General features: G+C 43.4%; 1 protein-coding gene across 1 annotated transcript in view; it reads left to right on the top strand.

The window, feature by feature from the left end:
* Positions 1-27,571, top strand: part of AIFM2 (AIF family member 2) — a 65,503-nt gene that overhangs the window by 5,956 nt on the left and 31,976 nt on the right. The window contains exons 2-4 of the mRNA XM_082268012.1: positions 7,375-7,490; positions 9,158-9,277; positions 27,433-27,525. Coding sequence (XP_082124138.1) covers positions 7,375-7,490; positions 9,158-9,277; positions 27,433-27,525 — 329 coding nt within the window. The remainder of the gene's footprint in view (positions 1-7,374; positions 7,491-9,157; positions 9,278-27,432; positions 27,526-27,571) is intronic.

The raw sequence follows: 27,571 nt of genomic DNA, 5'->3' as shown, positions 1-27,571 counted from the left end.
GTGCTTTTTACCAGTTTATGACTTCATTTGCTCTATATACACAGGTCACACTCATACCTTTTACCCTACAGAGATAAAGCATATACAGGAAACCTCCAATACTCTTCATTCATTAATAGTTAATCACACTGTGCTAGACGTGCCGATGACAATTCATAAATGACTGCTAGGACAATAGTATAACCAATATCTAAAAATCAATACACTTGTGTGCAATTATTGTAACAAAAGCTCTCCTAAAGAACTCATGAAAGAAGTCTATAAAATAAAAGCCATTAAGAATTTAGCCATGTACTTGCAGCGATATACCGGTATTTTAAAAACAGTCCAGGCAGCGCTGAGAGGCAGAGGAGGGGGTCGGGCCGGACCGAGGGGAAGCTAGGACGAGCGGCCGCTGTCATCAGAAGTCCCGGCGCCTATGATAGACGTCAAACGTCCCGCATCCCTGCATTGGACCACTGTGCTGTCTATCATACGAGGCGGGACTTCCTATGACAGACACCGCTCGTCCTTCCTTATACTCGGCCCGGCCCATCCCCCTCCTCTTCCTCTCAGCGCTGCCTGGGCTGTTTTTTTTTTTTTTTTACTAGATAGACGTATAACACGCACTGGTGTTTTGCCCTCCATTTTTAGGAGGAAAAAGTGCGTGTTATACGCCGATAAATACTGTAAATCATGTGAAACAAAAGTCCATAGTATTGGTGAAAGTGCTGTCACATTGCAGATTGCACACCCCCGATGTTACGACTTCTGTGGAAAGTTTTGATAGATATACGTTCCTTCACCACAGTGCCACCACGATCTACAATACACCTCCACTACACCACTGTGAACTCCCTGTGGCAATGGACACTCACCGGAAATATCTTTCAAAGTGCTTTGAATAGACCATTGAAAGGTATATGTCTCCAGGGGTAAAACACTGCCTCACTGCTCTGCAGGTCAGGATCCACCCGGCTGTCACCAATCCTCACAGTGATATGTTTGAATACTCCAAGACAACCAGCTCCGCATTTATGGAGATACCATGTAATCAAAATAGAGGACTCATAGCGTAATCTTGTAAATTAACTGCTTTATTTAAATAGTCCCCTTTCCCCTCATAAAATGCACTCACATGAAAAACATTCCATTAAGCATGTCAAGAAAAAACTTATAGGGAAACCTGCGTCTTGCAGTCGCGCCCAGCTTGTATTCACTTGCCGCTCAGTACCTAGACAGCGAAGTTCCGGGTATGACGTCAGATGTCAGGCTGCCTAGGTGACCGCGTGCTCACGCTCTTACGCGTTTCGTTATCAAGGACTTCTACAGAGGGCGTGGGCACGCGGCATGGCCACCTTCCTTTATCTCACTACGGGGTAGGCGGCGCTTGCTCCTAATCTGCATACACAGATGACGCAGAGACAAACCCACTACCGCCACTACCCGGGAGACATACATGTAAAGCATCATTTCTGCCAACACTATGCGTCACCTCCTCTCCGGATCGGTTAACCCCTTCCATCCCTACATGGGTCAGGGGTCAACCTGAACACCCAGATCATGCGAAGTTCATCCACATAATAGGTAAAAGTCATGGAACAATCCAATGACAATGCATAGCATATACACCCTTAAAGAGCAAATACCTGTGGCTTATACCACATATTGACAATAAATAAAATATAATATGCATGACAAAGATTATTAACAAGCCCTAAGGTAAATGAGAAATAAAAATATATCCTAAAACGCCAAGGCTGCAGTCTCCAGTCTGCAGTCTTAGTGGTTAAAACTCATCCTAAAATATTACTGTATCTTACATATAATACCCACAACAACTATGGTTAAAGGACACAACACAAGTGAGCATTACAATGATCCTGGGCTTCCAAAGACGCCCATAAAAAAATGTAGTGATAGAAATGCAAATTTAATAATTACTTATAAAACAATTGATATCCAGGTCGATATTTAACCCATTGGGGTACAAGGAGTTGGTGAGAAAAATCCAATGGGTTTCTCGTTTAGAGAGTTCTCTAACTCTATTAGTACCCCTCCACACTGGATAAACTCTCTCAATGCCCCAGAATTTCAAAGATGATGGGTCCCTATTGTGATGTCGTCTAAAATGTAGGGATACACTGTTGTCCTTAAACCCTTTTCTGATATTTGCAATGTGTTCTGAAATTTTTATAGCTAGGGTTCTCTTGGTCCTGCCAATATAGATGAGACCACAGGGACATTCCAGACCGTATACGGCATGAGTCATATTACATGATATAAAGTCTTTTATATCAAAATTATGCCCATTCGCTGATGAAAGAAAAGATGTAAAACTCCTCAGGTGTGTATTGACCTGTCTACAGGCCCTACAATTGCGACAAGCAAAAAAACCTTTTCTGTCATCCCAGAACATTCTAGGTCTAACTGGAGGATCCAAAATCTTCTGGACCACTTGATCACCGAAGGCAGGTCCTCTTATATATAAAGGTTGGTGCTGGTGGCAAAACTTTTCCCAAAATTTTTGTCCATACACAGGACACCCTAATGTCGTTTGATGACTTCTTTGACCTCCTTGTACTGTGCGTTATACTGGGTGATAAAACTCCATTCATGCTTGGTATTTGGTTCCATATTTTTCTCAACTAGACACTCCTCTTGTAAGAACCTGCCAACCTCCATGATACTTCTGTTATATCCCTTTTCATTGAACCATTGTTTGATAATGAGAGCCTGGGAGTTATAATCAACATCGGAGGTACAGTTTCTTCTAACCCGTAGAAGTTGCCCTTTGGGGATGTTTTTTAGCCGTTGTTAATGGTGACCACTCTGGATAGGAAGATAACCATTCCGATCGGTAGGTTTGAAGTATACCTTCGTCTCTAATTTACCATTCCTCAACATCCAAATAGTGAATAATTTCTCTACTCCAATTGAACTCCAATCTAATGTTGATCAGGTTGGAGTTCAATGAGTGTGCAAAGGCCTTTATTTTTTATATTTGAAATTTTATATTTATATACAGACTTTGCTTAGCGCTGGGTGAGTGGGTTCCTTATAATATATACACCTACTCCTTTTTTGTTTATTTTATACAGTTTGTATCAATGTAACTTTTTTTATAGCACAAAATAAGTGTATGCCTCAAGGTTAAAGCTCTAGCAAATGGGTCCCTTTATCCTATTAATAGTAGTATTGATATGTTTAGGGGATACCCCCACTAGACCCCAGCATAAGGAAAATGGACTATCTTGGCACCCAAAAAGTAAGTATTTTTTGGGTGCCGAGAAAGTTCATTTTACTTAGGGGGGTCTAGTGGGGGTATCCCCTAGCCCTATCAACACTGATTTTTATATACCATACCTACCCCGCTGATCTCCACTTGCTTCCGGGTCGCATGCTGAGGAGATGACCTGCTGCATTTTGAACACAGGCGGTTGGTTGCTCAGCACTAGTGCCATTCAGAAAATGTTTTGCGTTTACTAAATGAATGCAAGGTATTCCCTGATTGGACGAGCTGGAAATTTCAGGCAGTGACACCTTGTCCAATAAGTGCCATGGCATCCTCTGTGACAGCATCTAAGCATCTTGTGAGCCTAACAACCTTCTTTACAACAGCCACAGATCACTGCAGCATTCCTGGCCAGCAAAACACAATTACTGCTAGCAGCTATAGCCGTCGGCAGCAAATCGTATGTAAAAAAAAAAAAAAAAATCCTACTGGCTGGTTGTACCCAAGTCAACTGACTTGGGTACAACCAGTCTGCCCATAGATGGATCAAATCTCAGTAGGTCCCTGCTGAACTGCCAGAGATTCAATCTATCTATGGCCAACTTTAGAGTCTAAAAGAGCAAATGTTTATGGGGCAGAGTGAATGTAGTTAGGTTAACCACTTGCCAACTGTCCGCTGCATATATACTGCGGCAGGCTGGCTCAGCTGCACGAACCGATGTCGGGGTATGTCGGTTCACTGGAGTGGTGCTGGGGGGGCGAGCGGGCGCCACCACCGGCGCGCTCCCGCCCTCACTAGGAAGCATGGATGCCGATCCACGGGACCGGTGGCCGCTATTGCCACTGGGCACCCGCAATCGCTCCCCGCTGGAAGAGGACTGTCAGCTATTGTAAACACAGCTGACGGTTGTTCTCTCTGAAATGATCAGAGCGTCTGTGATCCTTCTATATAGGATCACAGGTCTCTGTGATCATTTCACAAGTCCCTCCCCCCACAGTTGGAACACACTCCCCTAGGCTCACAATTAACCCTTTGATCACCCCTAGGTTAACCCCTTTCCTGCCAGTGTCATTATTACAGTAACAGTGCATATTTCTAACACTGATTACTGTAGTAATGTCACTGGTCCCCCCCAAAAGTGTCAAAAAGGTCAGTCAGGGGTCCGATTTGCACTGTTACTGTAAAAATGACACTGGCAGGGAAGGGGTTAACTTTATTAGTGATCAAGGGGTTAAATGTGTCCCTAGGGGTGTGATTCTAACTGTCAAGGGGCGTGGCTTGTGATGTAACCACAGAGACATACGATCCTACATAGCAGGATCGTGTAGTCTCTGCAGTTACACCAGGAGAATGACAGACGGCTGTGTTTACATCAGCCGCCTGCCTTTCTCCCTCTCCAGTGGGAGATCGCGAGTGGATGTTTTGTGAGAAAAAAAGGACATCAATTTTATTTAGGTACAGCGTCGCATGATTGCGCAATTGTCCGTTAAAATAACGCAGTGCCGAATCTCAAAAAATGGCTTGGTCATTAAGGGGGCAAATCCTTCTGGTCCAGAACTGGTTAAAGCTGGGGACATTTTTGTCACTTCGGGTTCCCGAATGTAAACGGCACCATTTTAAATAGTGTAAGCCTCTAATCACAGCGATCTTGATGTGATTAGCTGCTTTTAAGGGCAGAGGAGACATCTAGGGTCCAATAGACCTCAGATCTCTCCATAAAGGGTTCCTGTCATTGCTTATTGCTGTCGCAAGCGATGTTTACATTGCTTGCGACAGCAATAAAAGTGAATTTTTTAAGCCACCCCTGTCCACCGTGCTCAGGCACAGAGGTGAATGCATATATAGGTCGTGCACGCATCTGATAAAAATGCTGTTCGCACCACACACGTGAGGTATCATCGTAAACGTTCTAGCAAGAGCAATCACTTTAGTGCTAATAACATAGAAAGCGGACCTGGTGTTGGGGGGGGGGGGGGCGCTGTGCCATCATCACTGAAATATCTAATTCTAGTACTAGATCTCCTTTTTGTAACTCTCAACTGTCAACCTGTAAAAAAAATGTTTAGAGCGTCATTGTTGGAGATTTTTAAGTATCGTTGTTTGTTGCCATTCCCACGAGCAAGGTCAATTTTAAGGGAGGTATTTACTCGGCATAACATCATATTTTATATTTTACCAAAAATTGGGTTATATATTTTTTTGCATTATAAATTCAATAAAGTGTGTTTTCCAAAAAAAAAAAAAATTACGCTGTGCAAATACTGTGTAGAATAAAAAAATTGCAACAGCCACCATTTTATTCTCTAGGGCTTCTTCAAAAAAAAATATATATATAATGTTTGGGGGTTCGAAGTAACTTTTTTAGCAAAAAAAATACCAATTTTTACATGTCAACAAAAAGTGTCAGAATAGGCCTGGTTGTCAAGTGGCTAAAGCCCAACTCCAGGATATTAGCATGGATCAGTGTCAAGCTCTGCCCCACCCACACTCCTACAAGAAATCAATTCTGCAATCAGGGGCAATACTAGTTTCTAATGTCAGGTGTGTACTTTTTTTTTTTTTTTTTTTTAATTGAATAAAATATTTGAAAAGGTAAATGTTCAATGTGTTTTGGTTGTTGTATGTACAGTTCATATTCCTATCGCACACCTTCCTGGTTTGTAGGCTCGTGTGTACTGGGTGCTGAAGCGATCACCAGTTGGCAACTGGATTAGTTACAAGTAAATACATATTCGCCAGCACACCAAGGATCTTGCAAAAGCAGTCCAAAAAACTTTATTCAAGATACGATCACATCAAAAAATGGTGCAACGTTTTGGAGCCGTGCAGGATCCCTTCACATGCCTGACGAAGAGGTACTGCGTGGCTCCGAAACGTTGCACCATTTTTTGATGTGATCGTATCCTGAATAAAGTTTTTTGGACTGCTTTTGCAAGATCCTTGGTGTGCTGGCGAATATGTATTTACTTGGTTGTTGCTGTATGTTCCCTTTATCTCTAGGCAATGTTTGAATTTAGATATTTAGAGATTAGATTACAGATATTGTACAGATGTACTTGATGCCACTACTTTGCAGGAAAAGTAGACAAATGGGTTATGTGGACACGCAGTATTTATTTAACCACTTCTTGCCTGCTGTATGCAAAATGACGGCTGCAGGGTGGTTGTGTTATCCTGACTTGGCGTCATAGGTCGTCCAGCAGGATAAGGTGCTCGCAGAGTGGCTATCAGTGGTGCAGTGTGTCACTCTGTCACACCGAATTTCCCATCTTTGTAAAGAGGCTCTTTGCTATGTCACAGCTGGTCACATCGTAACCAGGAAGTGCCATTTATCGGCTTTTCCTCTATTTGCACTGATAAGGCGCGAGTAGAGGAGAGATGATTGGCGGCTCTACTGACTGGGGGGGGGGTCTGCGTTGATATTCAGCACAATGATTACCAGTGCAGAGCCCCAGGGATTGCAACCCGTGCCCATCAGGGATGGCAACCCGTGCCCATCAGGGATGCCAACCCATACCCATTAAGGATGCCAATCAGTGCCCATCAATATTGCCTGTCAGTACCATCTATCAGTGCCAGCTATCAATGCCCATCAGTGCCATCTATCATTGCCTATCAGTGCTGCATATTAGTGCCTCATAATCAGTGCCCATCAGTGCAGCCTCATTAGCCCCCGTTCACACTAAGGCGACCTGTGAGGCGACCTGGTCGCCTCACAGGTCGCCGTAGGTCGCCTCCCATAGGGAAGCTGCGGACCCGTTCTAATAGGAGCGACACAAGTCGCTCCGACTTAGAAAAAGGGTCCGGAGCTTCTTTGGGGCGACCAGGAGGCGACCGCCATAGACTTCAATGTTATGAAGTCCATGGCTGCTGCTCCGAGGTCGCGGCGCGGTGCGAAGTAGCGTCGCCTGCATGTGAACGGGGGCTTAGTGAAGGAGAAAACGTACTTATTTACAAAATATTGTAACATTTTCTATCTTTTATTTATTTGTTTTGCAGGAATAATTCCTCATTCCACATTCCACAATTTGGCTGTTGCATTCCTTAGCAGGTCACTTAGTTCATCACTGGTTGTTGCAGACATAATTATCGTGCAAAAATGAAGAGTATGTATCCATGTGCGTGCAAGTTTGGTTAAAGTTTGTTTTTTGTCTAACAGGTTTTGCAAGAAAGACCTTAATTTCTTATATAGATTCATACCAGGACAGCTTCAAACAAGGCAAAGTCATTGGAATCAACCTGGAGACCCAAAATGTGGTGCTAGAAAGCAATGAGGTAAATACAAGGCGAGTAGTGTGCTGGATCAACACAATCCCACCATGAGAAAAAACAGGGGTTCTCAAACTTTCTCAACAAGGGTCTGTTCACCGTTTTTTAGAGTTTAGAAAAACCAAACTATGACCAGATGTCAAGCTTTCTTGTTTTAGTTTTGGATAGACAGGGGAAGGGTTGACCCTCTGGCATGGTTTTTTTTTTGCGGTCTGTGTCTCTTTACTTGTAGAGTGAATCCAAAAAGTATTCACAGCGCTTCACTTTTTCCACATTTTTTTACGTTACATCTTTATTCCAAAATTGATTAAATTCATAATTTTCCTCAAAATTCTACCAACAATACCCCATAATGATAATGTGAAAGAAGTTTGTTTGAAATATTTGCAAATTTAAAAAAACATAAAAAAAAACCAAAAAAAAACAGCCTTTGCCATGACACTCAAAATGGAGCTCAGGTGCATCCTGTTTCCACTGATCATCCTTCCCCAGATATGTGCCTTAAAACAATCCAATCAAGTTGTAGCAACATCTCCACTGCAGACATGGATTTGACTAGATATTTACTTTGGGAGTTGTTATAACATTTTAATAAACTGCCTATTGCGCTTCGCTTTCTTTACTGGGTTCTCACACAGGAGCGGTGGGGGAAATTCCATGTGATCAGGACAGGAATCGCACTGCATTCCTGTTCAAATCGTATGCAATTCTTTGCAGTGCAATTTGCGCCCATTCAGTTTGTACGGATGCAAATCGCACTGCAAAGAATTGGTTTTGGTATCGGGAGCATTTTCACAAGTAGTCATGAAAATCTTGGTATCAGTATTGGTGTGGGTACATCCCTAATTACAACTATATATGATGTAAGACTCACTTTATGGGAGCATAACTGCTTTTATGTAATGTTACTATTGTATTAAATATAACCCTATATATATATATATATATATATATATATATATATATATATATATATATATATATATATATATACACAGTGGGTACTGAAAGTATTCAGACCCCCTTAAATTTTTCACTCTTTGTTATATTGCAGCCATTTGCTAAAATCATTTAAGTTCATTCTTCTTCCTCATGAATGTACACATAGCACCCCATACTGACAGAAAAACACTGAATTGTTGACATTGTTGCAGATTTATTAAAAAAAGAAAAACTGAAATATCACATGGTCCTAAGTATTCAGACCCTTTGCTCAGTATTTAGCAGAAGCCCCCTTTTGATCTAATACAGCCAGGAGTCTTTTTGTGAAAGATGCAACAAGTCTTTCACACCTGGATTTGGGGATCCTCTGCCATTCCTCCTTGCAGATCCTCTCCAGTTCTGTCAGGTTGGATGGTAAACGTTGGTGGACAGCCATTTTTAGGTCTCTCCAGAGATGCTCAATTGGGTTTAAGTCAGGGCTCTGGCTGGGCCATTTATATACCCACTGTATATATATATATATATATATATATATATATATATATATATATATATATATATATATATGCGTGTCCGATAGAGAGAGGGCTTTGTGATATGAATAGTTATGCTCCCATTATGGTTTGAGCACAACTCTGTTAGGTAAAAGGACTGAAATATTCTTGTTTTTGCTGCATGACAACTGTGAATATGAGTTTTTTGATTTTCCTCATTGATGTTGTTCTACTTAGGAATTGCACTTCTCCCATCTCATAATTGCTACAGGGAGCTTTGGTCCCTTTCCTGGAAAGCTTACCATAACGACCACCAAGGATGCAGCTATTCAGATGTATGAAGATCTGGTAACAGAGGTAGGTGTGCAAAGTAAAATGCATTGCTACACACATGATTTATACTTGGGTTTCAACATTTATATATTTAATGCAAAGATACACTATATTGCCAAAAGTATTGGGACGCCTGCCTTTACAAGCACATGAATTTTAATGGCATCCCAGTCTTAGTCCGTAGGGTTGAATATTGAGTTGGCCCACCCTTTGCAGCTATAACAGCTTCAACTCTTCTAGGAAGGCTGTCCACAAGGTTTAGGAGTGTGTCTAAGGGAATGTTTGACCATTCTTCCAGAAGCTCATTTGTGAGGTCAGGCACTGGATGGACAGGAAGGCCTGGCTCACAGTCTCCACTCTAATTCCTCCCAAAGGTGTTCTATCAGGTTGAGGTTAGGACTCTCTGCAAGCCACTCCACCCCAAACTCACTAATTCATGTCTTTTTGGGCCTTGCTTTGTGCACTGGTCCAAATTATTTGGTGAAGGGGGGTTTATGGCGTGGGGTTGTTTTTCAGGGGTTGGGCTTGGCCTCTTAGTTCCAGTGAAGGGCACCTTAGTTCCAGTAAACGTTTTGGACAATTTCATGCTCCCATCTTTGTGGGGACAGTTTGGGAATGGCCAGTTCCTCTTCCAACAGGACTGTGCAGCTGTGCAAAAAGCAAGGTCCATAGAGACAGTGGAAATTGTCCAACATCGGTGCCGGACCTTACAAATGCGCTGCTGGAGGAATGGTCAAACATTCCCATAGACACACTCCTAAGCCTTGTAGACAGCCTTCCCAGAAGAGTTAAATATGTTATAGCTTCAAAGGGTGGATCAACTCAATATTGAACCTAAGGACTAAGACTGGGATGCCATTAAAGTTCATGTGCATGCGCGTACGTGCTGTAATTTTCTGTAAAATGCCATGCATTGTGGCAACCTGGAGGCATTCTCTACACAGATGATGTACAGAATGTCTCCAGATATGTAATGTCCTACTTGTGAGATAAAAGTACTGATTTTCCCAGAAGTCTGTACTGGGATACAATTCAGATTTGGGCATCCCCTGCAACAAAACATTTTGGTTAGATACTCTCAAAGGGAAATTACATCTAAAGGGATACAAATCCTGCCACTTTCCTCAATAGAACCCTGCAGCTGCTGATAATTCTAAAATCACTCCCATTGGCATTCACTTTCCATGTGGACACAGAGACACAAACAGGTGTTTCTTCAAAATAACAAAAGCTAGGGAACTTTAACAAAGGTTGTTAAAATTCTTGCACTGTACATTGATCACCCAGAGGGGAACGTTTTTTTTTTTTCTCAACAAAAGTAGAGTTACTCTTTGGGCCTCTAATGGCTCAGTAAAGAGAACTTACCTCCATCCCGATCTGGAGTGAGTGAGGAACACCCTCCTTGTTGCTGGGTTGTGGGAACTTTGCCTTCCTGGGAATGGAAAGAACCATAAGACTCTCAGCTAAGGGTCACTATATACTGGTATGTGATGGCATGTCAGCTCCCTTGTGAAAGTTAGGGGAAAAAGTGAAATGTAGTAAGTGAAACACATACATGTAGCTAGCACACGTTTACACACATATATAACATAGACACAGAAGGCACAAATAGACAGAACATCAATCTTATGCTACATGCAAATGTGTAAAATATATTTAAAGTATGATTAAAAGACAATTTTTTTTGTTATATCAATTTTTTTTTTTTTTTTTAGTTTTGGATGGAGTGGAGAGGGTTTGTAACACCCAGGTTCTATCACTGTCTGTGCCTCCAATAGGGAGTTTCACCCTCTCCATTACCTCTAATACACCATCATCAAACGTTATCATCAAACGTGCAGCCTCATTCAAAAAATACATGCAGACAAACTGATGGGGGGAAAAAATGCAGCTCTCTGCAAGGGAATACAGAAAACAATTGTTTTCTATGTTCCCTGTTCACACTTCCCCCGCAGCTCTCACCTGCGGTGCAAAAATCTGCAATACTGCTGCAGTTTTCCGCACCACTCTGGAGGTGAATTGTGCCTATATCCATTTTCATGAGTGTTTCAGTGAGCTTTTAACATGGTGACATCCTGTGACATCGCCTTCTGCTATTGCATATACATCACAGTCCACATTAGAGCTTTCCTTTTTATCATTATCTCCATCGGAGCCTCTTTTTATGTCATAGTGCCGATCAGAGTCCCCTGTGCATTATAGTTCCCGTCAGTGCCCCCCCTTTACATCATAGTCCCCATTAGTCCTCCTTTAAATCATAATTCCCATGAGAAACCCCCTTTACATCATTGTTCCCATCAGAACCCCCCAATCATAGTCCCTCTAATAAGAGCCCCCCTATTATAGTCCCCCCATCAGTGTCCCCTGATCAGTGCCCCCTTATCAGAACTCATTGATCAATGTCCCCCATCAGCGCCTCTCCATCATGGTCCCTTCATCAGAGCCCCCAAGTCAGTGTCCCCTCATCAGAGCCCCCAAGTCAGTGCAGCTCCCCCATCAGGGTTCTCTCATCAGAGCCCTCCAATCAGTGCCCCCCCCATCAGAGGCCCCTCTCTCAGGGTCCCTCTCATCATAGCTTCCCTGTGCAAAGTTCCCACTATTGGAGTCCTCCTCAACAGTGTCTCTCCCCCCTTAGAAATCACAAGGCCCCATACAGCCTACCTGACCGGGCCCTCCAAATCATTATTAGTGGATATAAACACAACATAACAAAAAAATCTTGCTAAATCTAAAAGATAAACGTGTATTAATAAAAGGTTAATAAATAAAGTTCTGTGTATGAATAAGTTATTTGGGCTCATTCACATGGGTGCTGTGACCTGTACAGTGTGAGTCAGCATTTGTTTTTTTTTGCCTTTTTGGGTTGGTGGCTGGAGCTGTGTGTAGGCAGCCTTTGTTACACTTGGAGGACACAGCAGAAGTACGAACACAGCCGCAGGTCCTAATTTGGCAAGTGTGTTGGTGCAGGTATATGAAACTGAACACAGATGGTGTGCATTCTGGGCCACTCACCTGCACACATGTCAAATTAGGACTTGCCACTGCGTCCCCATGGAGTAACCGGCTGCTTCAGCTGCACAAACTGCCCATTCACACTGAGTGGGATGGAGAACCTGTGGGAATGAGCCCTTTAAGTGTTACTAAAGGTGATTCTTTTTTCCAATAAGCATGTTATACTCGCCTACTCTGAGGTTTTGCACAGAGCAGCCCTGATCATCCTCCTCCTAGGGTCCCCTGCCGGTGATCTTGGTCCCTCCTCTTCTTCATGTGCTCCCAATCTGCTTGCTATTGGGGCACATAGTGTACGTACGCCCCTGAGCAGTGTATGTCTATGGAGCTGCACTACACACAGTGGGGCTTAGCCCCGCCCCCCGCTTCCTCCGCACTGCATTTGATTGACAGCAGCAGGAACCAATGGCTCCTGCCGGAGTCCCTGTGTGAAGAGGAAGAGGGAAAAGATCCATGCACAGCGCTGGATCTCTTTTCCCCTCTCTTTCCCTTTTACATAGGGAAGGAGATGAATAGAAAGCTATAAAATTTATTTTTTACCTTTTTTAAAGTGATTGTAAAGGAAATATTTTTATTTAAAAAAAAATAACAAACATGTTATTCTTACTTACTCTGTACAGTGGTTTTGCACAGGGCAGCCCAGATCCTCCTCCTTCTCAGGTTCTACCGCCAACGCTCTGGGCCCTTCCCCCTTGCCGAGTGCCCCCATAGCAAGCTGCTTGCTATGGGGGTACTTGACATGCTCGCTCCTGAACCGACACTCTGCATCTATAAGACACAGAGCGCACGGCTCAGCCCCGCCTCCGCTCCCGCCTCTCAGGCTGTGATGGACAGCAGTGGGAGCCGATGACTCCTGCTGCTGCATTTTAGCCAATTTAGGAGGGAGAGACCAGGAGAGACCCAGGAGAGCCTCGGGTCTTGTGCACATCTCTGGATCGATATCAGGCTTAAGTAAGTGTTAGGGGGGCTAAGGGGGGGGGGCTGCTGCACACTGAAGGTTTACCTACAACCTTTAAAACCACATTAATGCAGGGACTGCATTTTTTTTCACAATGCTTTTGAGGGGGGCTTTGATGAAATATCAGAGGTATAAACAAAGCCTCTAATATGTCACTTTTGAGCCAGAGAAAGGGATTGAGGACATTCCTTAATCCCTTTCGTTGCAGCCTCAGCTGCACTGCAGAATAAATGAGAAGGAGGAGCTCTGTGCAGGGGTTCCTTTTCATTAATAAACTGAAGGATCGTAAATAATGTTTACTATGCTTCAGTTATGAATGAACACAGTGAATGATCATTACCGATTTTTTCACTATGTTCATTCAGGAAAGGAAGGGGCTGGTAAACCTGACAGTGGTGTATTTTGGTTTTGAGCTGCTCTAGGCAAGACTAAAATTGGGCGCCCCCCTCCTATTTAAATTTGCCCCACCCCTTCCTGTTTAACGGATGTGACTCCTCCCAAAATTGAAGGACTACAAGTCCCAGCAAGAACCCCTGAGATCTCAGAGGGGGTGGAAGATAGAGAGGGGGGTGGGTAAGGGAGGGTGAGGGGTATGAGAGAGGGAGAAGGTGGTGGGAGACAGAGAGGGTGTTGGGGGGGAGAGAAAGGGTGATGGGGGAGAGAGAGGGTGTTGGGAGATATATAGAGAGAGAGGGTGTTCAGAGGGAGAGGGGATGAGAGAGAGAGAGGGGGGTGGTGGGAGAGATGAGGGAGGAGGTACGAGAAGGTGTGACATCACTGATTGCTAGACGCCAGGCGGCTTTAGCAACCAGTGGCTAATGGAGGCGAGGGTGGCTGTTTTGCTGCCCCCCTGCAAAGTGTCGCCCTAGGCCTGAGCCTTGTCGGTCTAGGCCAAAATACAGCACTGTATTTACAGTACCTGCAACTTACCCCACTATTCATCCGAAAACATCCCTCTGTGTGCCGGCATTAGCCAGCACGAGAGGAGGGAAGTGCTGTGGAGAAAGGGGCACACAGGGGATTAACAGGTATGGTGATGTGAATGGGGGGGGGGGGAATACTGGAACTGATTCCCTTTGCAGCAGCTGAAAGCAGGTAGGAGGGGGAAGGGGGGGCAGCAGCACTGCAGGGGAAAGGAAAACATGGGGCCCGGGCAGCAGGAGGAATCGGCTGTTGGACTGGAGGGGGTGATTGGTGCAGCAGGTGGGGAGTACCTACAGAAACTGATCCTGTGTGTCTCTCCCTGCAGCAACTGAAAGCTGGTGGGGGGGGGGGGGAGGAGAAGAAGATGGCTTTCAGCTGCTGCAGGGAGGGACACATAGGGGATTGGTCCCGGTAATTGCCCCCCTCCCGTTGTACCGATCACTGCAGTTCTCTGCAGATAATGTGAAAAAACCCTGAAAGTAAAAGAAAATCGCAAATTTTGGGTTTGTTATCAGAAATGTAATAGGAAACCTTCCAATGGGGACACTAGTTGTAGTGACACCCTGGGATTTCCTCACTTTGGAGGGATTTCTTCTCACTCAGCTATGAAGAAGGAAGAGAGAGAAAATCTCCCTTATTGGACAGCAATTTTAACCATTCCTTACTTTATCCAAAATCTGGAAAAACATTTTTAACCTTAAAGGCCCCTTTCACACATTTTTCCCGCAAATTTGACTGGACTTGAAGCAATGGCTGTGTAATTATTATATATCATATGTGTTAAGCTACTCAGATAAGTGGAATAAATCCTCCTGAAAAGTGAAGCACAAATTCGCAGCGCTCGCCAAAGTCATTGTATTCCCCGAAAAGGAATGGAGTCTAAATAAATATATTAAAAAAGGCGCAGTCACTTGATGTAACCAGGGTATTGTATCTTTTCACCAGTGTGTTTACTATCCAGAGCATGCGCCTTCACCACACCTCATGTGCCGCTCTCTAGACAATGCTCACTCACCCACTAAACTCTTATAATGCGCATTTGTTATATTCTAACCGCTGGATTCGCTATGCCCTACACTTCCAGAGATCAGAATGGAAAGAAAAGGGGGTTCAATAACCCCCTTTTATCGATGGGATAGTGACAGGTCTAGCTAAAGTAAATTACAGCTATTTTGGCGGGCTTAGATTGTGAGGAGACCTTAATGCTGAGGTAGAAAAGGTCTGTAGCGCTCTGTTAGGTGAGAATAAGCCCCGATTAGCTTAAGCCTGCCCCTGCAGCTAGGAAGATTAGGTAGCATACCTGTTTTTTCCTGTATTTCCCGCCTCAGCGCTATCTAAGGGGGCTTATCAGTGACCGGACCTCACATTACCTCACAGAACACAGCTGACAGTCCTTCTCTTTGGAATGCTCACAGAGCCCATGTGATCCTTCTTTATTGGATCACAGGTCTCTATGGCCATTTCACAAGCCACGCCCCCCCCCCACAGTTAGAATCACTCCCCTAGGCTCACATTTAACCCCTTGATCACCCACAGTATTAACGCCTTCCCTGCCAGTGTCATTTATTACAGTAACAGTGCATATATTTAGCACTGATTTCTGTAGTAATGTCACTGGTCCCCCCATAAGTGTAAAAAATGTCAGTTAGGGGTCCAAGCTGTCTGCCGCAATGTCGCAGTCCCTCTAAAAATCGCAGATCGCCACCATTACTAGTAAAAAAAACAATAAAAATTACATAAATCTTTCCCGTAGTTAGTAGAAGCTATAACTTTTATGCAAACCAATTAAAATACGCTTATTGTGATTTTTTTTTTTTTTTTTACCAAAAATATGTAGCAGAAAATAAATTTACCTAAATCGTTAAAAAATTTTGATTTTTATATTTTTTTGGGAGGGAATGTTATATAGCAGAAAGTGAAAAATATTGTTTTTTTTTTTTTTTCAGAATTGTCGCTCTCTTTAAAAATCGCAGAGGTGATCAAATACCACTAAAAGAAAGCTCTATTTGTGGGAAAAAAAGGACTACAATTTTATTTGGGTACAGCGTCGCACGACCGAGCAATTTTCTGTTAACGTAACACAGTGCCAAATGGCAAGAAAATGCCCTGGTCATTAAGGGGGCAAACCCTTCCGGTCCAGAAGTGGTTAAGTGGGTAGTAAACAGCAGCTGAAGAAAAAAAAAAAAATCCCCTGCAAGGCAATGTCATAATGTGCTAGTATGCATTGCTTACTAGCACATTATGAGAGATTTACCTCAAAAGGAAGCAAACCTAGTGCCACACTGTCACTGCTGAGAGGGCTTTCATCTTCCCCTGGTCTTCCTTCTGGGTTTGCGGCTTCCGGTTACGTTAGTGTTTGGGGGTGCGATGACGTCACTCCCACGCATGCCAGACCGTCAGAGCGCATGCCATTGGCTGCATGTATTCTGAATATGCCCGAAACAGTGCAATTTTAGGAGATATTCACAGAACCTACAGGTAAGTCTTGTTATAGGCTTGCCTGTAGGTGTAAGTGGTAGAACAAAGTTTACTACCAATATAAGCCTATAAGATGGAAAATTTTACTTACCCGATCTTCCACTCCCCCAGCAACCTTGATGACTGTTCCTTGCGTCCTTACGTCCATTAGGATGTTCTTGCCAGTCATTGTTACCGCCATCATACACATTACAACCTAACCATTCAATCTCTACAACCAACCTTGTATCTACAAAACGTTGTAATATGAGGACTTACATAGTCTTTCCAATCAGTCTGCATGCAGCCACTCAGGTCTTTGCTCTAGAAATAGATTGTATTCTATTATCTCCTCCATGGTGTTTTCTTAGTCTAGGAGTATATAATGGTTCTGTTGCTATAGTTTTAACAAGGTATTTTCTTGTACCATCTGAAATAGGTTGGGAAACATGGAGATTTTTTTACACATAGTTTGTTTGAGTCCCTGGTAGCCCCCTATATTGCGGAATTTGGGATATTTTTTACTTTTGACAAGCATATTAGAACATATTGAATACAAAACAAGAAGAAAAATTCCCCTAGTGGTGGGACTTTATAGGCACTCGATTATAACATATACACAAATAGAATTTTACAAATAATGTTTATTAGAAAAAATTATTACATAAGATTGGCAATTCTACAATTTCCAAACGGCATCCCTGTTGTTCGGGCTGAAGCACGCTGATTTCTTGTTTTTAACACTTGTGGGCAGGCTAATTGTTTGAAATCACTACAGTGGAATATACCACTTTCTGAGGGCAGCCCTGAGGAAGGAGTAATCACTGAGACTCTGAAACGCGTCGGGTTATTACCCTGGGGCCATGTGGTCACTATCCATCTGTTAATGTTGTATTACACAAGCTTGCCAATCTTTTAATCTTTTGTAATAATTTTTTCTAATAAACATTATTTGTAAAATTCTATTTGTGTATATGTTATAATCGAGTGCCTATAAAGTCCCACCACTAGGGGAATTTTTCTTCTTGTTATATATTTGGGATGTGGCACCTTTGGTGAGCATTCAACATGAGCACATTTTTGCATATTGAATACAAATTTCATACTTTAGGCCCCTTTCACACTTGTGCGACTTGTCCTGCGACATGGGACTGCAAAGTCGCAAGACAAGTCGTACTCTATGATTTCCAGTGAGTACCGTTCATATCTGTGCGACTTCAAAGTAGTCCCTGCACTACTTTGGCCCAACTTTGAGGTCCATAGACATAGGCATTGCTTCAAAATCAAGGCAAAAAAATTTCTGTAAAATCACGCAACTTTTAGGTCGCACAAGTGTGAAAGAGGCCTTAGACTGATTTACATTTTAGAGAACATAAATATTTAGAACTTTGATGAACCGATATTACTACTAAATTGTCTAAAATAATTAAGTTTTTCTGATACTGTACACATTCCATAAGCTGGATGTCTATTATTTTACGTCATTATTGGAAATAATCAATTTTATAATTTAAAACGTTGTGTAACACATGAAAACTTTTCCTTCGTACGTTTGTATTTTGGCAGTGTGCGTTGGCAACAGTATGTGTTCTAACTAAATAGCGTCACCTTGTGGCCAAGTAACGCATGCTGTATTTGTCACTTTTGCTGGCTTATTATTTTGCTCTGCTAAACACATCCATATTTGAAAGTATACAATCAGCACCTAAACAAGTTGGGGGTCAAAAAAACTTTTTTTTTTTTTTTTTTTTTTTGTTTACAGCTTTGTAGAATGAAAAACATTTCTAACCACTTAAAGGTCACAAGGAACACAAGATTCTTCCAAATGTAGCTATCCTGTACTTGAATACCCCATAGCCTTAAATCCAAAAGAATCATATCTAAACCCAAAAGCAAATATGTAAAGTGTGTTTTTTTTTAAATTAAAATAATAAACTTGTTATACTTCCCAGCTTTGTGCAGTGGTATTGCACAGGGTGGCCCTGCAGGCGCTATCTGCTACTCCTCTACTGTGTGTGACCCCATAGCACAGTGGTGTCCAAACTTTTTTCAAAGAGGGCCAGATTTGATGAAGTGAACATGCGTGAGGGCCGACCATTTTGCCTGACATTTGAACCATTAAAATTAAATACACACACACGCCTTTTGGTCAATCAGGAAACGGGTCTCGGACCTGCTTCCTGATTGGCCAGGAGGAGGATCAGGAGGCGGATCCGTGTGACAATAGCGAATATTCATTTGCTATTGTCACACAATGGGTGGGCTCAGGGCGCACTGCTCTGCTCCCCGGGTCCACACTTTTCTGAAGAACAATGCAAAACGCCGGTGGCTGCGGTAGGCACTACATTCCCCATACAGCTCAGGGGGCCGTATAAAACTAAAGGACGGGCCGTAACTGGCCCGCGGGCTGGACTTTGGACATAACTGCCATAGCAAGTGCCTTGCAGGTGAGTTCTTGAGCCAGGCTGTGTGCATCCATAGACACACACATCATGCACTGGTCCAAATCATTTGGTGAAGGGGGGATTCTGGTGTGGGGTTGTTTTTCAGGGGTTGGGCTTGGCCCCTTAGTTCCAGTGAAGGAAACTCTTAAGGGGTCTGCATACCAAGATATTTTAGACATTTACCTGCTCCGAAGGTTTAGGAGTGTGTCTTTGGGAATGTTTGACCATCCTTCCAGAAGCGCATTTGTAGGGTCATGCACTGATGTGGATAAGAAGGCCTGGCACGCAGTCTCTGTTCTAATTCATCCCAAAGATATTCTATTGGGTTGAGGCCAGGGCTCTGTGCAGGCCAGTCAAAATCATCCACCCCAAACTCACTCATCAATATCTTTATGGACCTTGCTTTGTGCAAAGGTCCAAACCAATTGGTGGAGGGGAGGTTATGGCATGAGGTTGTTTTTCAGGGGTTGTGCTTGGCCCCTTAGTTCCAGTGAGGGGAACCCTTAAGGCAACAGCATACCAAGAAATTTTGGACAATTTCATGCTCCCAACTTTGTGGGAACAGTTTGGGGTTGGCGCCTTCCTGTTCCAACATTACTGCGCACCAGAACACAAAGCAAGGTCCATAAAGACGGGGATGAGCGAGTTTGGGGTGGAGGAACTTTTCTGGCCTGCACAGAGTCATGACCTCAACCCGATCAAACACCTTTGGGATGAATTAGCAAGCCAGGCCTTCTCGTCCACATCAGTGCCTGACCTCAGAAATGAGCTTTTGGAAAAATGGTCAAACATTCCCATAGACACACTCTTAAACCTTGTGAACAGTCTTCGCAGAAGAGTTGAAGCTGTTATAGCTGCAAAGGGTCGGCTAACTCAATATTGAACCCTACAGACTAAGACTGGGATGCCATTAAAGTTCATGTGCAAGTAAAGGCAGGCGTTCCAATACTTTTGGTAATATAGTGTATGCATTGGAAGCTCCTGATTCTGCTATTTGCAGAAACAGTTATTTGGACATGTTCGAAAACCTGATCAATAGCATGTTTTCCCTTTTGAGATAAGCTCACCCTACCTTGGACAAGCTTGTCATATTAGTTCACCGGCTGCTCAGCCAGAGTAGATCATTCACATACAGTATGTCCAAATAATTATCCAACTACAGCCCATTTTCTTTTTAATTTTATCAGGAGTCAGGCTTTAGGCGTTGAGCTGTCATAGTCTAATCATTGCTCCTTTCCTGGACGGCCACTATTATAAAGTGACAATTGAGTGTGCACATTCTCTTTTATAAGCAGTAGGCAACAGACAGGTTTACTATGGAGGTCATTGTAGTCCACAAAAAATGGACTGTCTGCTCTGATCATTTCTTTCTTGGAGATCATGTTGGCTTCTATTAACAGTAAGAAATGTCCTATTGATCTAAAGGCTTGAACATGTTGCCATAGCAACTGTGTCTTGGGAGAATGTGATCAAGTGGAAAGGGTCACTGGAGACCAGAGAGCAATAACTGTAAAATATTGGTGTGATCAGGCTTTTTAGAGGAAATAGCTCCATTACACACTTGTCTATTATATTGTGCTGCTGTAGCTAGGTGATTCAGAGAAATAAGGTTCAGTTGATGCTGCAACAACACTAAATCAATTCAGTTACATATTGCTTTGAAATCATTTCAGTAGAGAACTGAATACGGGAAAATGTTTTCTTTTCATTCTACATTTTATGGCTGGACTAGTTCTCTTCCAAAAAAAACTGCAAGCATTGCAATGATACCCTCCAAAAACTAGAAAATTGCTTCTAACCCCTAAACATTATACATTATTCATAAAGCAGTATACAGTTTCAACGCACTATAAAACAAGATATTTTATGTTACCTGTAACAGAATTGTAGGGGAATGTTTCAAGTTTTTTACAGACAGTCACAGACGTTCTATGTGTGCACCCTTAGGCCCCTTTCACACAGGCGGACTGTTCAGATCCGCCTGTCAGTTTTTTTGGCGGATCTGAACGGACGCCCCATGCATCTCTATGTCTATGTCAGTGGAGACATGTCCGTTGACATCCGATCCGATCCGTCAAATCTGGACGGATGTAAACCCTATTTTCCATCCGTCCAGCGGATTGGATCAGATGGGATCGGATGAGAACGGACAGATGGTCCGTTCCCATCCAATTCCCCCATAGAGAACAGCGGGACCTGACAGCTCTGTCTCTGCACACAGCGTGGAGACACAGCTGCCATCCGCCTGCTCAGCTGAGAAAAACTGAGTCCGCCGATGGACTCCACTGTGTGAAAGGGGCCCTAGTCAAACGACACACATTGAGCCGGTAATCTATTTCCACCCAAACGCGAGCTAAAGAGGAGTCCGCCCTAAAGCTGGTCATACACTAGCTGAAAAATCGTTCGAACTCCTTTTTGAAAAACAAAAAATCGGCCGTGAGATCAGACGATCGTGCCATCATGTAATTACTGAATTTCGAACGATAAATCATTTAATGGACATAAATGAATCAGTTTTTCGTTCAGTTTGTCACATATGCCTAGTGCAAACAATTCGGGCGAGAAACACATTACCTTTCAATTTATCGTTCGTTAGTCAGAATTTTCAAAACCGTTCCTTCGATTTTTCGACTCTGAAAAGTGAAAACCGATTTTCTATTTGTGCCCATTAACTGGAAGAAAAACGAACGAACAGACCAAATGACAGATTTTCGAACGATTTTTCAGCTAGTGTATGGCCAGCATTACACTAACCTGTCTAGCCTTGTAAAGAAGAAATCAGTATACTTTTTTGAAGCCATTCTGACCTCATCCCACGCTGAGCTGTCAACTGCGAACACAGCCAACAATGGAAACCCCATAGTAAATCTATGGGTGACACCACTTCCCGTTCATTTCACAGCCTTTGTCGGCCGTGTCCTCTGCAAAGCTTCTGCTTCTGGAGATCGGGTCAGATCGATTTAAAAAAAAGGTACTGCTTTCTTCTTTACAGGGCTAGATAGGTTAGTGTTAGATCATGGAGGTCTATAGATGCAGGGATTTACCGTTTTAGGGTGCACTTATCCTTTAGGATATCTGAATCAAGTTCAGTGATAGTGGCTGTGATTTGCTATTTTAGCTCCGCTAGATCAACAGGAAGGGGAGGGCTGAATACCTTGTCTTTTGCGTACCCCCACAGGAAAAAAATCACAAGGTGTTAAGTCAGGACTTCTTGGTGGTCATTGGGTCAGTGGCACGTTGTAGTCCGCGGCTCGTTCAATCCATCAGTTAGGAAGATGTTTGAGGTAATCTCCTGACCAGTGTGGTGGTGCACCATCCAATTGGTTGATGTTGCAGGACGACAGTGACAACTTTATTCTTCAAAGACTTAACATATTTAGAAAAGAACCTCCCTTGACAGGTTTCTCATGATAAGAAGGGGCAATAAACTTTTTTTTTTTGGACACAGCACAGAACACATTTACCTTAGGGGAATCTCGTTAATGTTGCACTATAAATCTGGGATTCTCCGTTCCCCAAAAGCGAACATTTTGCTTGTTTACCTGAATGCTCACGTAAAATGTAGCTTCATCGTCAATTTCAAAATGGTGCTGCATTACGGCACACAATTCAAAGCGCTTTGTCTTGTCAAGGTCAGTGAGATATTGCAATATCTGCACTTTGTATGGAATAATTTTCAGCCTATTTCTCAAAATTCTCCAGACAGTGGGCTGTGAAATTTGCACTTCACGATTCACCCTCCACCCTCGGGGTTGATTTTTCCCGGGCTTCGTTGAATGGTGGTGACGACTTCTTCTGATACACGTGGTCATCCAGGAATTTTAAGTTTCCACAAACAGCCTGTTGTTTCAAATTTTTTTATGCCAATCGTAGATAGATTTTTATGGTTGGAGGTTCTTTTCCGAATCTTGATAAAAATGCCGGTGCACAACAGTTACAGATTCCGTTTTGCTCAATTCAAGAACACAAAATGGCTTCCCCACTGCAGAAGCTGCCATTTTGACTGACTAGTCATGTGACACACATTGCCTACGTCACTTCCCATGGTAGCGGGACACAAACTTTATAAGTACATCTACCTAACAGTTCGCAGTTGTGGTCCGTGTCTTCAACTGTTCTTTTTACAGCATCTGTAAAATGTATACTTCTTAATGATCCCCTTGTATATTTTTATTAGCAGACACCTTAGGGAATAAAACGGCGATCGTTGCAATTTTTGGTAGGCCTCACTAGGCCCGAGGACACGTTCTCGTTGGCGCAAAGCCGCCATTTTGCCCATGGCCTGCAGCCTTAACAGGCCTCAGCAGCCTGCCTGGGTATCCCTGTAATGCCGGTGGCCATTTTGCTGGAGCCGGAGACAGAACAGCACAGGAGCTTCTGGCTCTTGTGGGCGGGGGCGTTTCCTTCTACTTTCACTTCTCCATGCTGCTGATGAACCTTGCAGTGTTCTCCATGTGGTAACTACTCTAAAGGAGTTTAATTACCCTAACCTTCACCTTTTCATCTTCAGAGGGGTTTCAGGCCTTTAGGGGGCTTAGGATTATCCCCCGGAGTAGCACTGCGTGCATCACGATCGCCTCTTAAAGGCGCTGTTCACACCGGTAGTGGCGGACTTGCAGGGGCGTTAATATTTTGGCGATTGGGCGCTGATTGCTCCCTCTTAGGCCATGCTCAGGAGAAGCTTCTGTTTAACCACTTGCGGTGCAGGTTCCGGTGTTTCCCCGTTTCCCTCTCTGCTCTTTACATCACTCTGCAATTTTTTTGTGATGCTAACCTGGACATTCTTCCGCTCGCGGCCAGAGCATCAGTGGTAAGTGTGCTCATCAGATGTGCGATCTGGCTAAAGTCCTGGTCGACCGACCAGGCTTCTAAGAAGCTTTTGGCAGATCTTCCCTTTGAGGGTGATTGCCTTTTTGGTTCCTCCTTGGATGACTTGATCAAGACGGTCACTGGGGTAAAGAGCACACTCCTTCCTCACTCAACTAAGGGTAAGTCTCCCTCGTGTAAGCGAGTTCCTTCCTTTACAGCCCAGAAGCATCTTTTTTGTGCGACCGTGTCGCAGAAAACCAAACAGACTTCGGGCGGAAAAGGATCCGGGAAATGGTAGGCTGGTAAGCCGAAATCCTCTGCCCCCAGCACCTCAAAGCAGACCCCTTCTGCCTGAAGGGGCGTCCCCACCCACTTAAGGGGTGGGGGGACGTCTCAGTTTCTTCCCAGATCCTTGGACCTCACTGTTGCACTACAGGTGGCTCCATGAGGTAATTCAGTCCGGGTACAAGATAGTTTTGTTCCCGTCCGCCAGACAGATTTTTTCCCTCCAATATTCAGCTGTCCTCAGACCGCCTTGCGAGTCTGCAGGAAGCGATTTGGGATATGCTGTCACAAGGCGTGATTGTACCAGTTCCTCATCAGGAACGCTTTTGAGGGTTCTATTCAAACCTGTTTACCGTTCCATGGAAGGAGGGCAAATTGCATCCAATCTTGGACCTCAAAACTCTCTGAACCGCTGTGCAAAAAGGCATGGAAAGCCAAGACACCAGCTGAAATCTATCAGTAATTAGAAAACAATCCTGCCCCTTGTCAGGGCAAATTAATATTAGCTGACTCAGTCTCAACTGATGGCCTATAAAATAGTGTCTCATTACCAAGGTGTCACACAAGAAACATCCTCATGGTGGGTAAAAGCAAAGAGCTCTCTTAAGACCTTTGCAACCCTATTGTTGCAAAACATACTGATGCCATTGGTTACAGAAGGATTTCCAAACTTCTGAATGTTTCAGTGAGCTTTAGAAAGACCTGGAAAAAGCAGGTACAATGGTTTCAAAGAAAACAATAAGTAATGCATGGCCTGTATGCACGCTCACCACGCAAGACTCCATTGCTGAAAAAAAGCATGTTGAAGCTCGTTTAAAATTTGCTGCACAACATTTAGACAAGCCTGTGAAATACTGGGAGAATATAGTCTGGTCAGATGAGATCAAAATGAAACTCTTTGGATGCGATAATACACACCATGTTTGGAGGTCAAATGGCACTGCAAATCGCCCCAAAAACACCATACCAACATTGAAGTTTGGAGGTGGGATCATCATGGTGTGGGGCTGTTTTTCAGCATACGGTACTGGCAAACATCATGCCGTTGAAGGAAGAATGAATGGAAAAATGTACCAAGACATTCTTGATAAAAATCTACTGCCACCTACCAGGTTGATGAAGATGAAACGAGGGTGGACATTTCAGCAAGGCAACGATCCCAAACACAAAGCCAAGGAAACTCTCAATTGGTTTCAAAGAAAGAAAATAAAGCTGCTAGAATGGCCCAGCCAATCACCTGACTTGAATCCAATAGAGAATCTATGGAAAGAACTAAAGATCAGAGTTTATAGAAGAGGCCCACGGAACCTTCAAGATTTGAAGACTGTGGAATAATGGGCCAAAATCGCACCTGATCAATGCATGTGACTAGTTTCTCCATACAGGAGGCGTCTTGATGCTGTCATTACCAACAAAGTATTTCGTATGAAGTATTAAAGCGGTCGTATCCCGCTTTTTGACACTTTTACCTACAGGTAAGCCTATAAAAAGGCTTACCTGTAGGTACAAATAATACCTCCTAAACCGGCACGGTTTAGGAGATATTTACAGTGCATGCAGCCGCTCGCGCGAGCGGCGCATGCGCTCTGAAGGTCCGGGGGGACCTTCAATTAACTTGCCGGGAGCTTGCCGGAAAAATCACTCCCGCGCGCATGCGCGGGAGTGACGTCATCGCGGCTCCGGCCAATCAGCGTGCTGGAGCCGTCTCTTCCGGCCAATCAGCGCGCCGGAGCCGCCGAACCCGGAAGAGACGTCGAGGGATCATGGCAGCGCCCGCATCGATGTCCGGGGGTCCGTGTCGGGGCTTCGTTTTAAGGTAAGTTAAACATAATGGGCTAGTATGCGATGCATACTAGCTCATTATGCCTTTGTCTTGCAGGTTTTTTTTTTTTTTGTATTTTTTTATATAGGGTTTACAACCGCTTTAAATAAATTTCAGTGCTCAACACTTTTTTTCCCTGTGTCATTCCATTTTATTACACATACCTTAATGGATAAGTCCAGTCAAAACCTAACTAACGCTAAACCTGCTCTGTGCCACATTCTAAAACTATTCTATCTAACCCTGTAAAGCAAAAATCACTAAACTTACCTTTTCTATACCCGATCCGGTCCCACGCTGATCTGTCAGCGGCGCTTCAGTGTGGAGGCGGGTGAAAGAGAGGCACTCGACAACGGAAGCCCCATAGTAAGTCTATAGGTGACGTCACTTCCCATTCATTTCACAACCGTTGTCGGTCCTCTCCTGCACAGAGCTTCCGCCGCTGGAGACCGGACCAGATCGGGTGTAGAAAAGGTAAGTATAGTGATTTTTGCTTTACATGGTTAGATAGAATAGTCTTAGAATGTGGCAAAGAGCAGGTGTAGCGTTCGTTTTGACTGGACTTAACCTTTAATTTCTGACTTTATTGGTTTTGGTTCTTTGTATGTATGGAATGCATGGGTTGTTACCGACATGTGGTGAAAATATCTTGTCAATAGCACCTTTAGAAATATTTCTGCCTAGAAAAATGGTGACGTGTTCAATACTTATTTTACCTGCTGTGTGTGGTTTTCATTTGTTAAAGTCAATTCCGTCCAAAATCGAATGTTAATAGCAAAATTTGGAAGTACTTTCGAACAAGATTCATCAAGCTGTTAAATGTATTGACTCTATTAAACTCCTAGTGTATGGCCAGCTTAACGGTGGTCCAAGTTGTCACAAAACCCAATCTGCAACACTGCTCCTAACCAACTCCACTCATCATTAGGGAGCTGTTAGGGTGCTGGCTACTGTAGCCCATCTCTGCTTCCACAGAAGTATAGAAAATGTTGAGAGTCGCGCTCCATCTTAAATTCCTAATGTTGTTTTATTCCATAAAAGCCAACGTGAATGCAACCACTTGATCTTCACCCGACATACCACACTCTCAAATCACTTTTCACCCTTAAGGGCTTGCTCACAGGGTTTAAAATCGGTACCTACTCTAATCCCTGTGAGCAAACCCTTAGGGGTGAAATGTGATTTGAGAGTGTGGTATGGTTGGGCGAAGACCAAATGGTTGCATTCACTTTGGCTTTCATGGAATAAAACCACATGAAGAATTTAGGATTTAGTGTGACTCTTCAACTTTTTCTATACTTCTGTTGTCCAAGTTGTATTTCATTTTAGCTGCCTGCTACTGTTCTCCCAGAGGTAAGGAACGATAAGGACCCGTAATGATTGTTTATTGTAGCACAATGGCTTAACGCCATATAAGGTCTAGCTGCGGCCTAGTCAAATTTACCTTCTTTTTACTTTCTTTTTTTTCAAGGTCCAGAAAGCTAAACATGTGATTATTGTGGGTGGAGGTTCCGCAGGTGTTGAAATGGCTGCAGAAGTGAAAACAGATTATCCAGAGAAAGAGGTAAAATACAACCTATTTTTTATAATTCATGATACCTGAGAAAGGA

Source organism: Pelophylax lessonae (genome assembly GCF_965119305.1).
Source record: "Pelophylax lessonae genome assembly, chromosome: 9".
Lineage (NCBI taxonomy): Eukaryota > Metazoa > Chordata > Amphibia > Anura > Ranidae > Pelophylax > Pelophylax lessonae.
The sequence above is the reverse complement of the archived record's forward strand: the minus strand, read 5'-3'. Positions and strand labels throughout refer to the sequence as shown.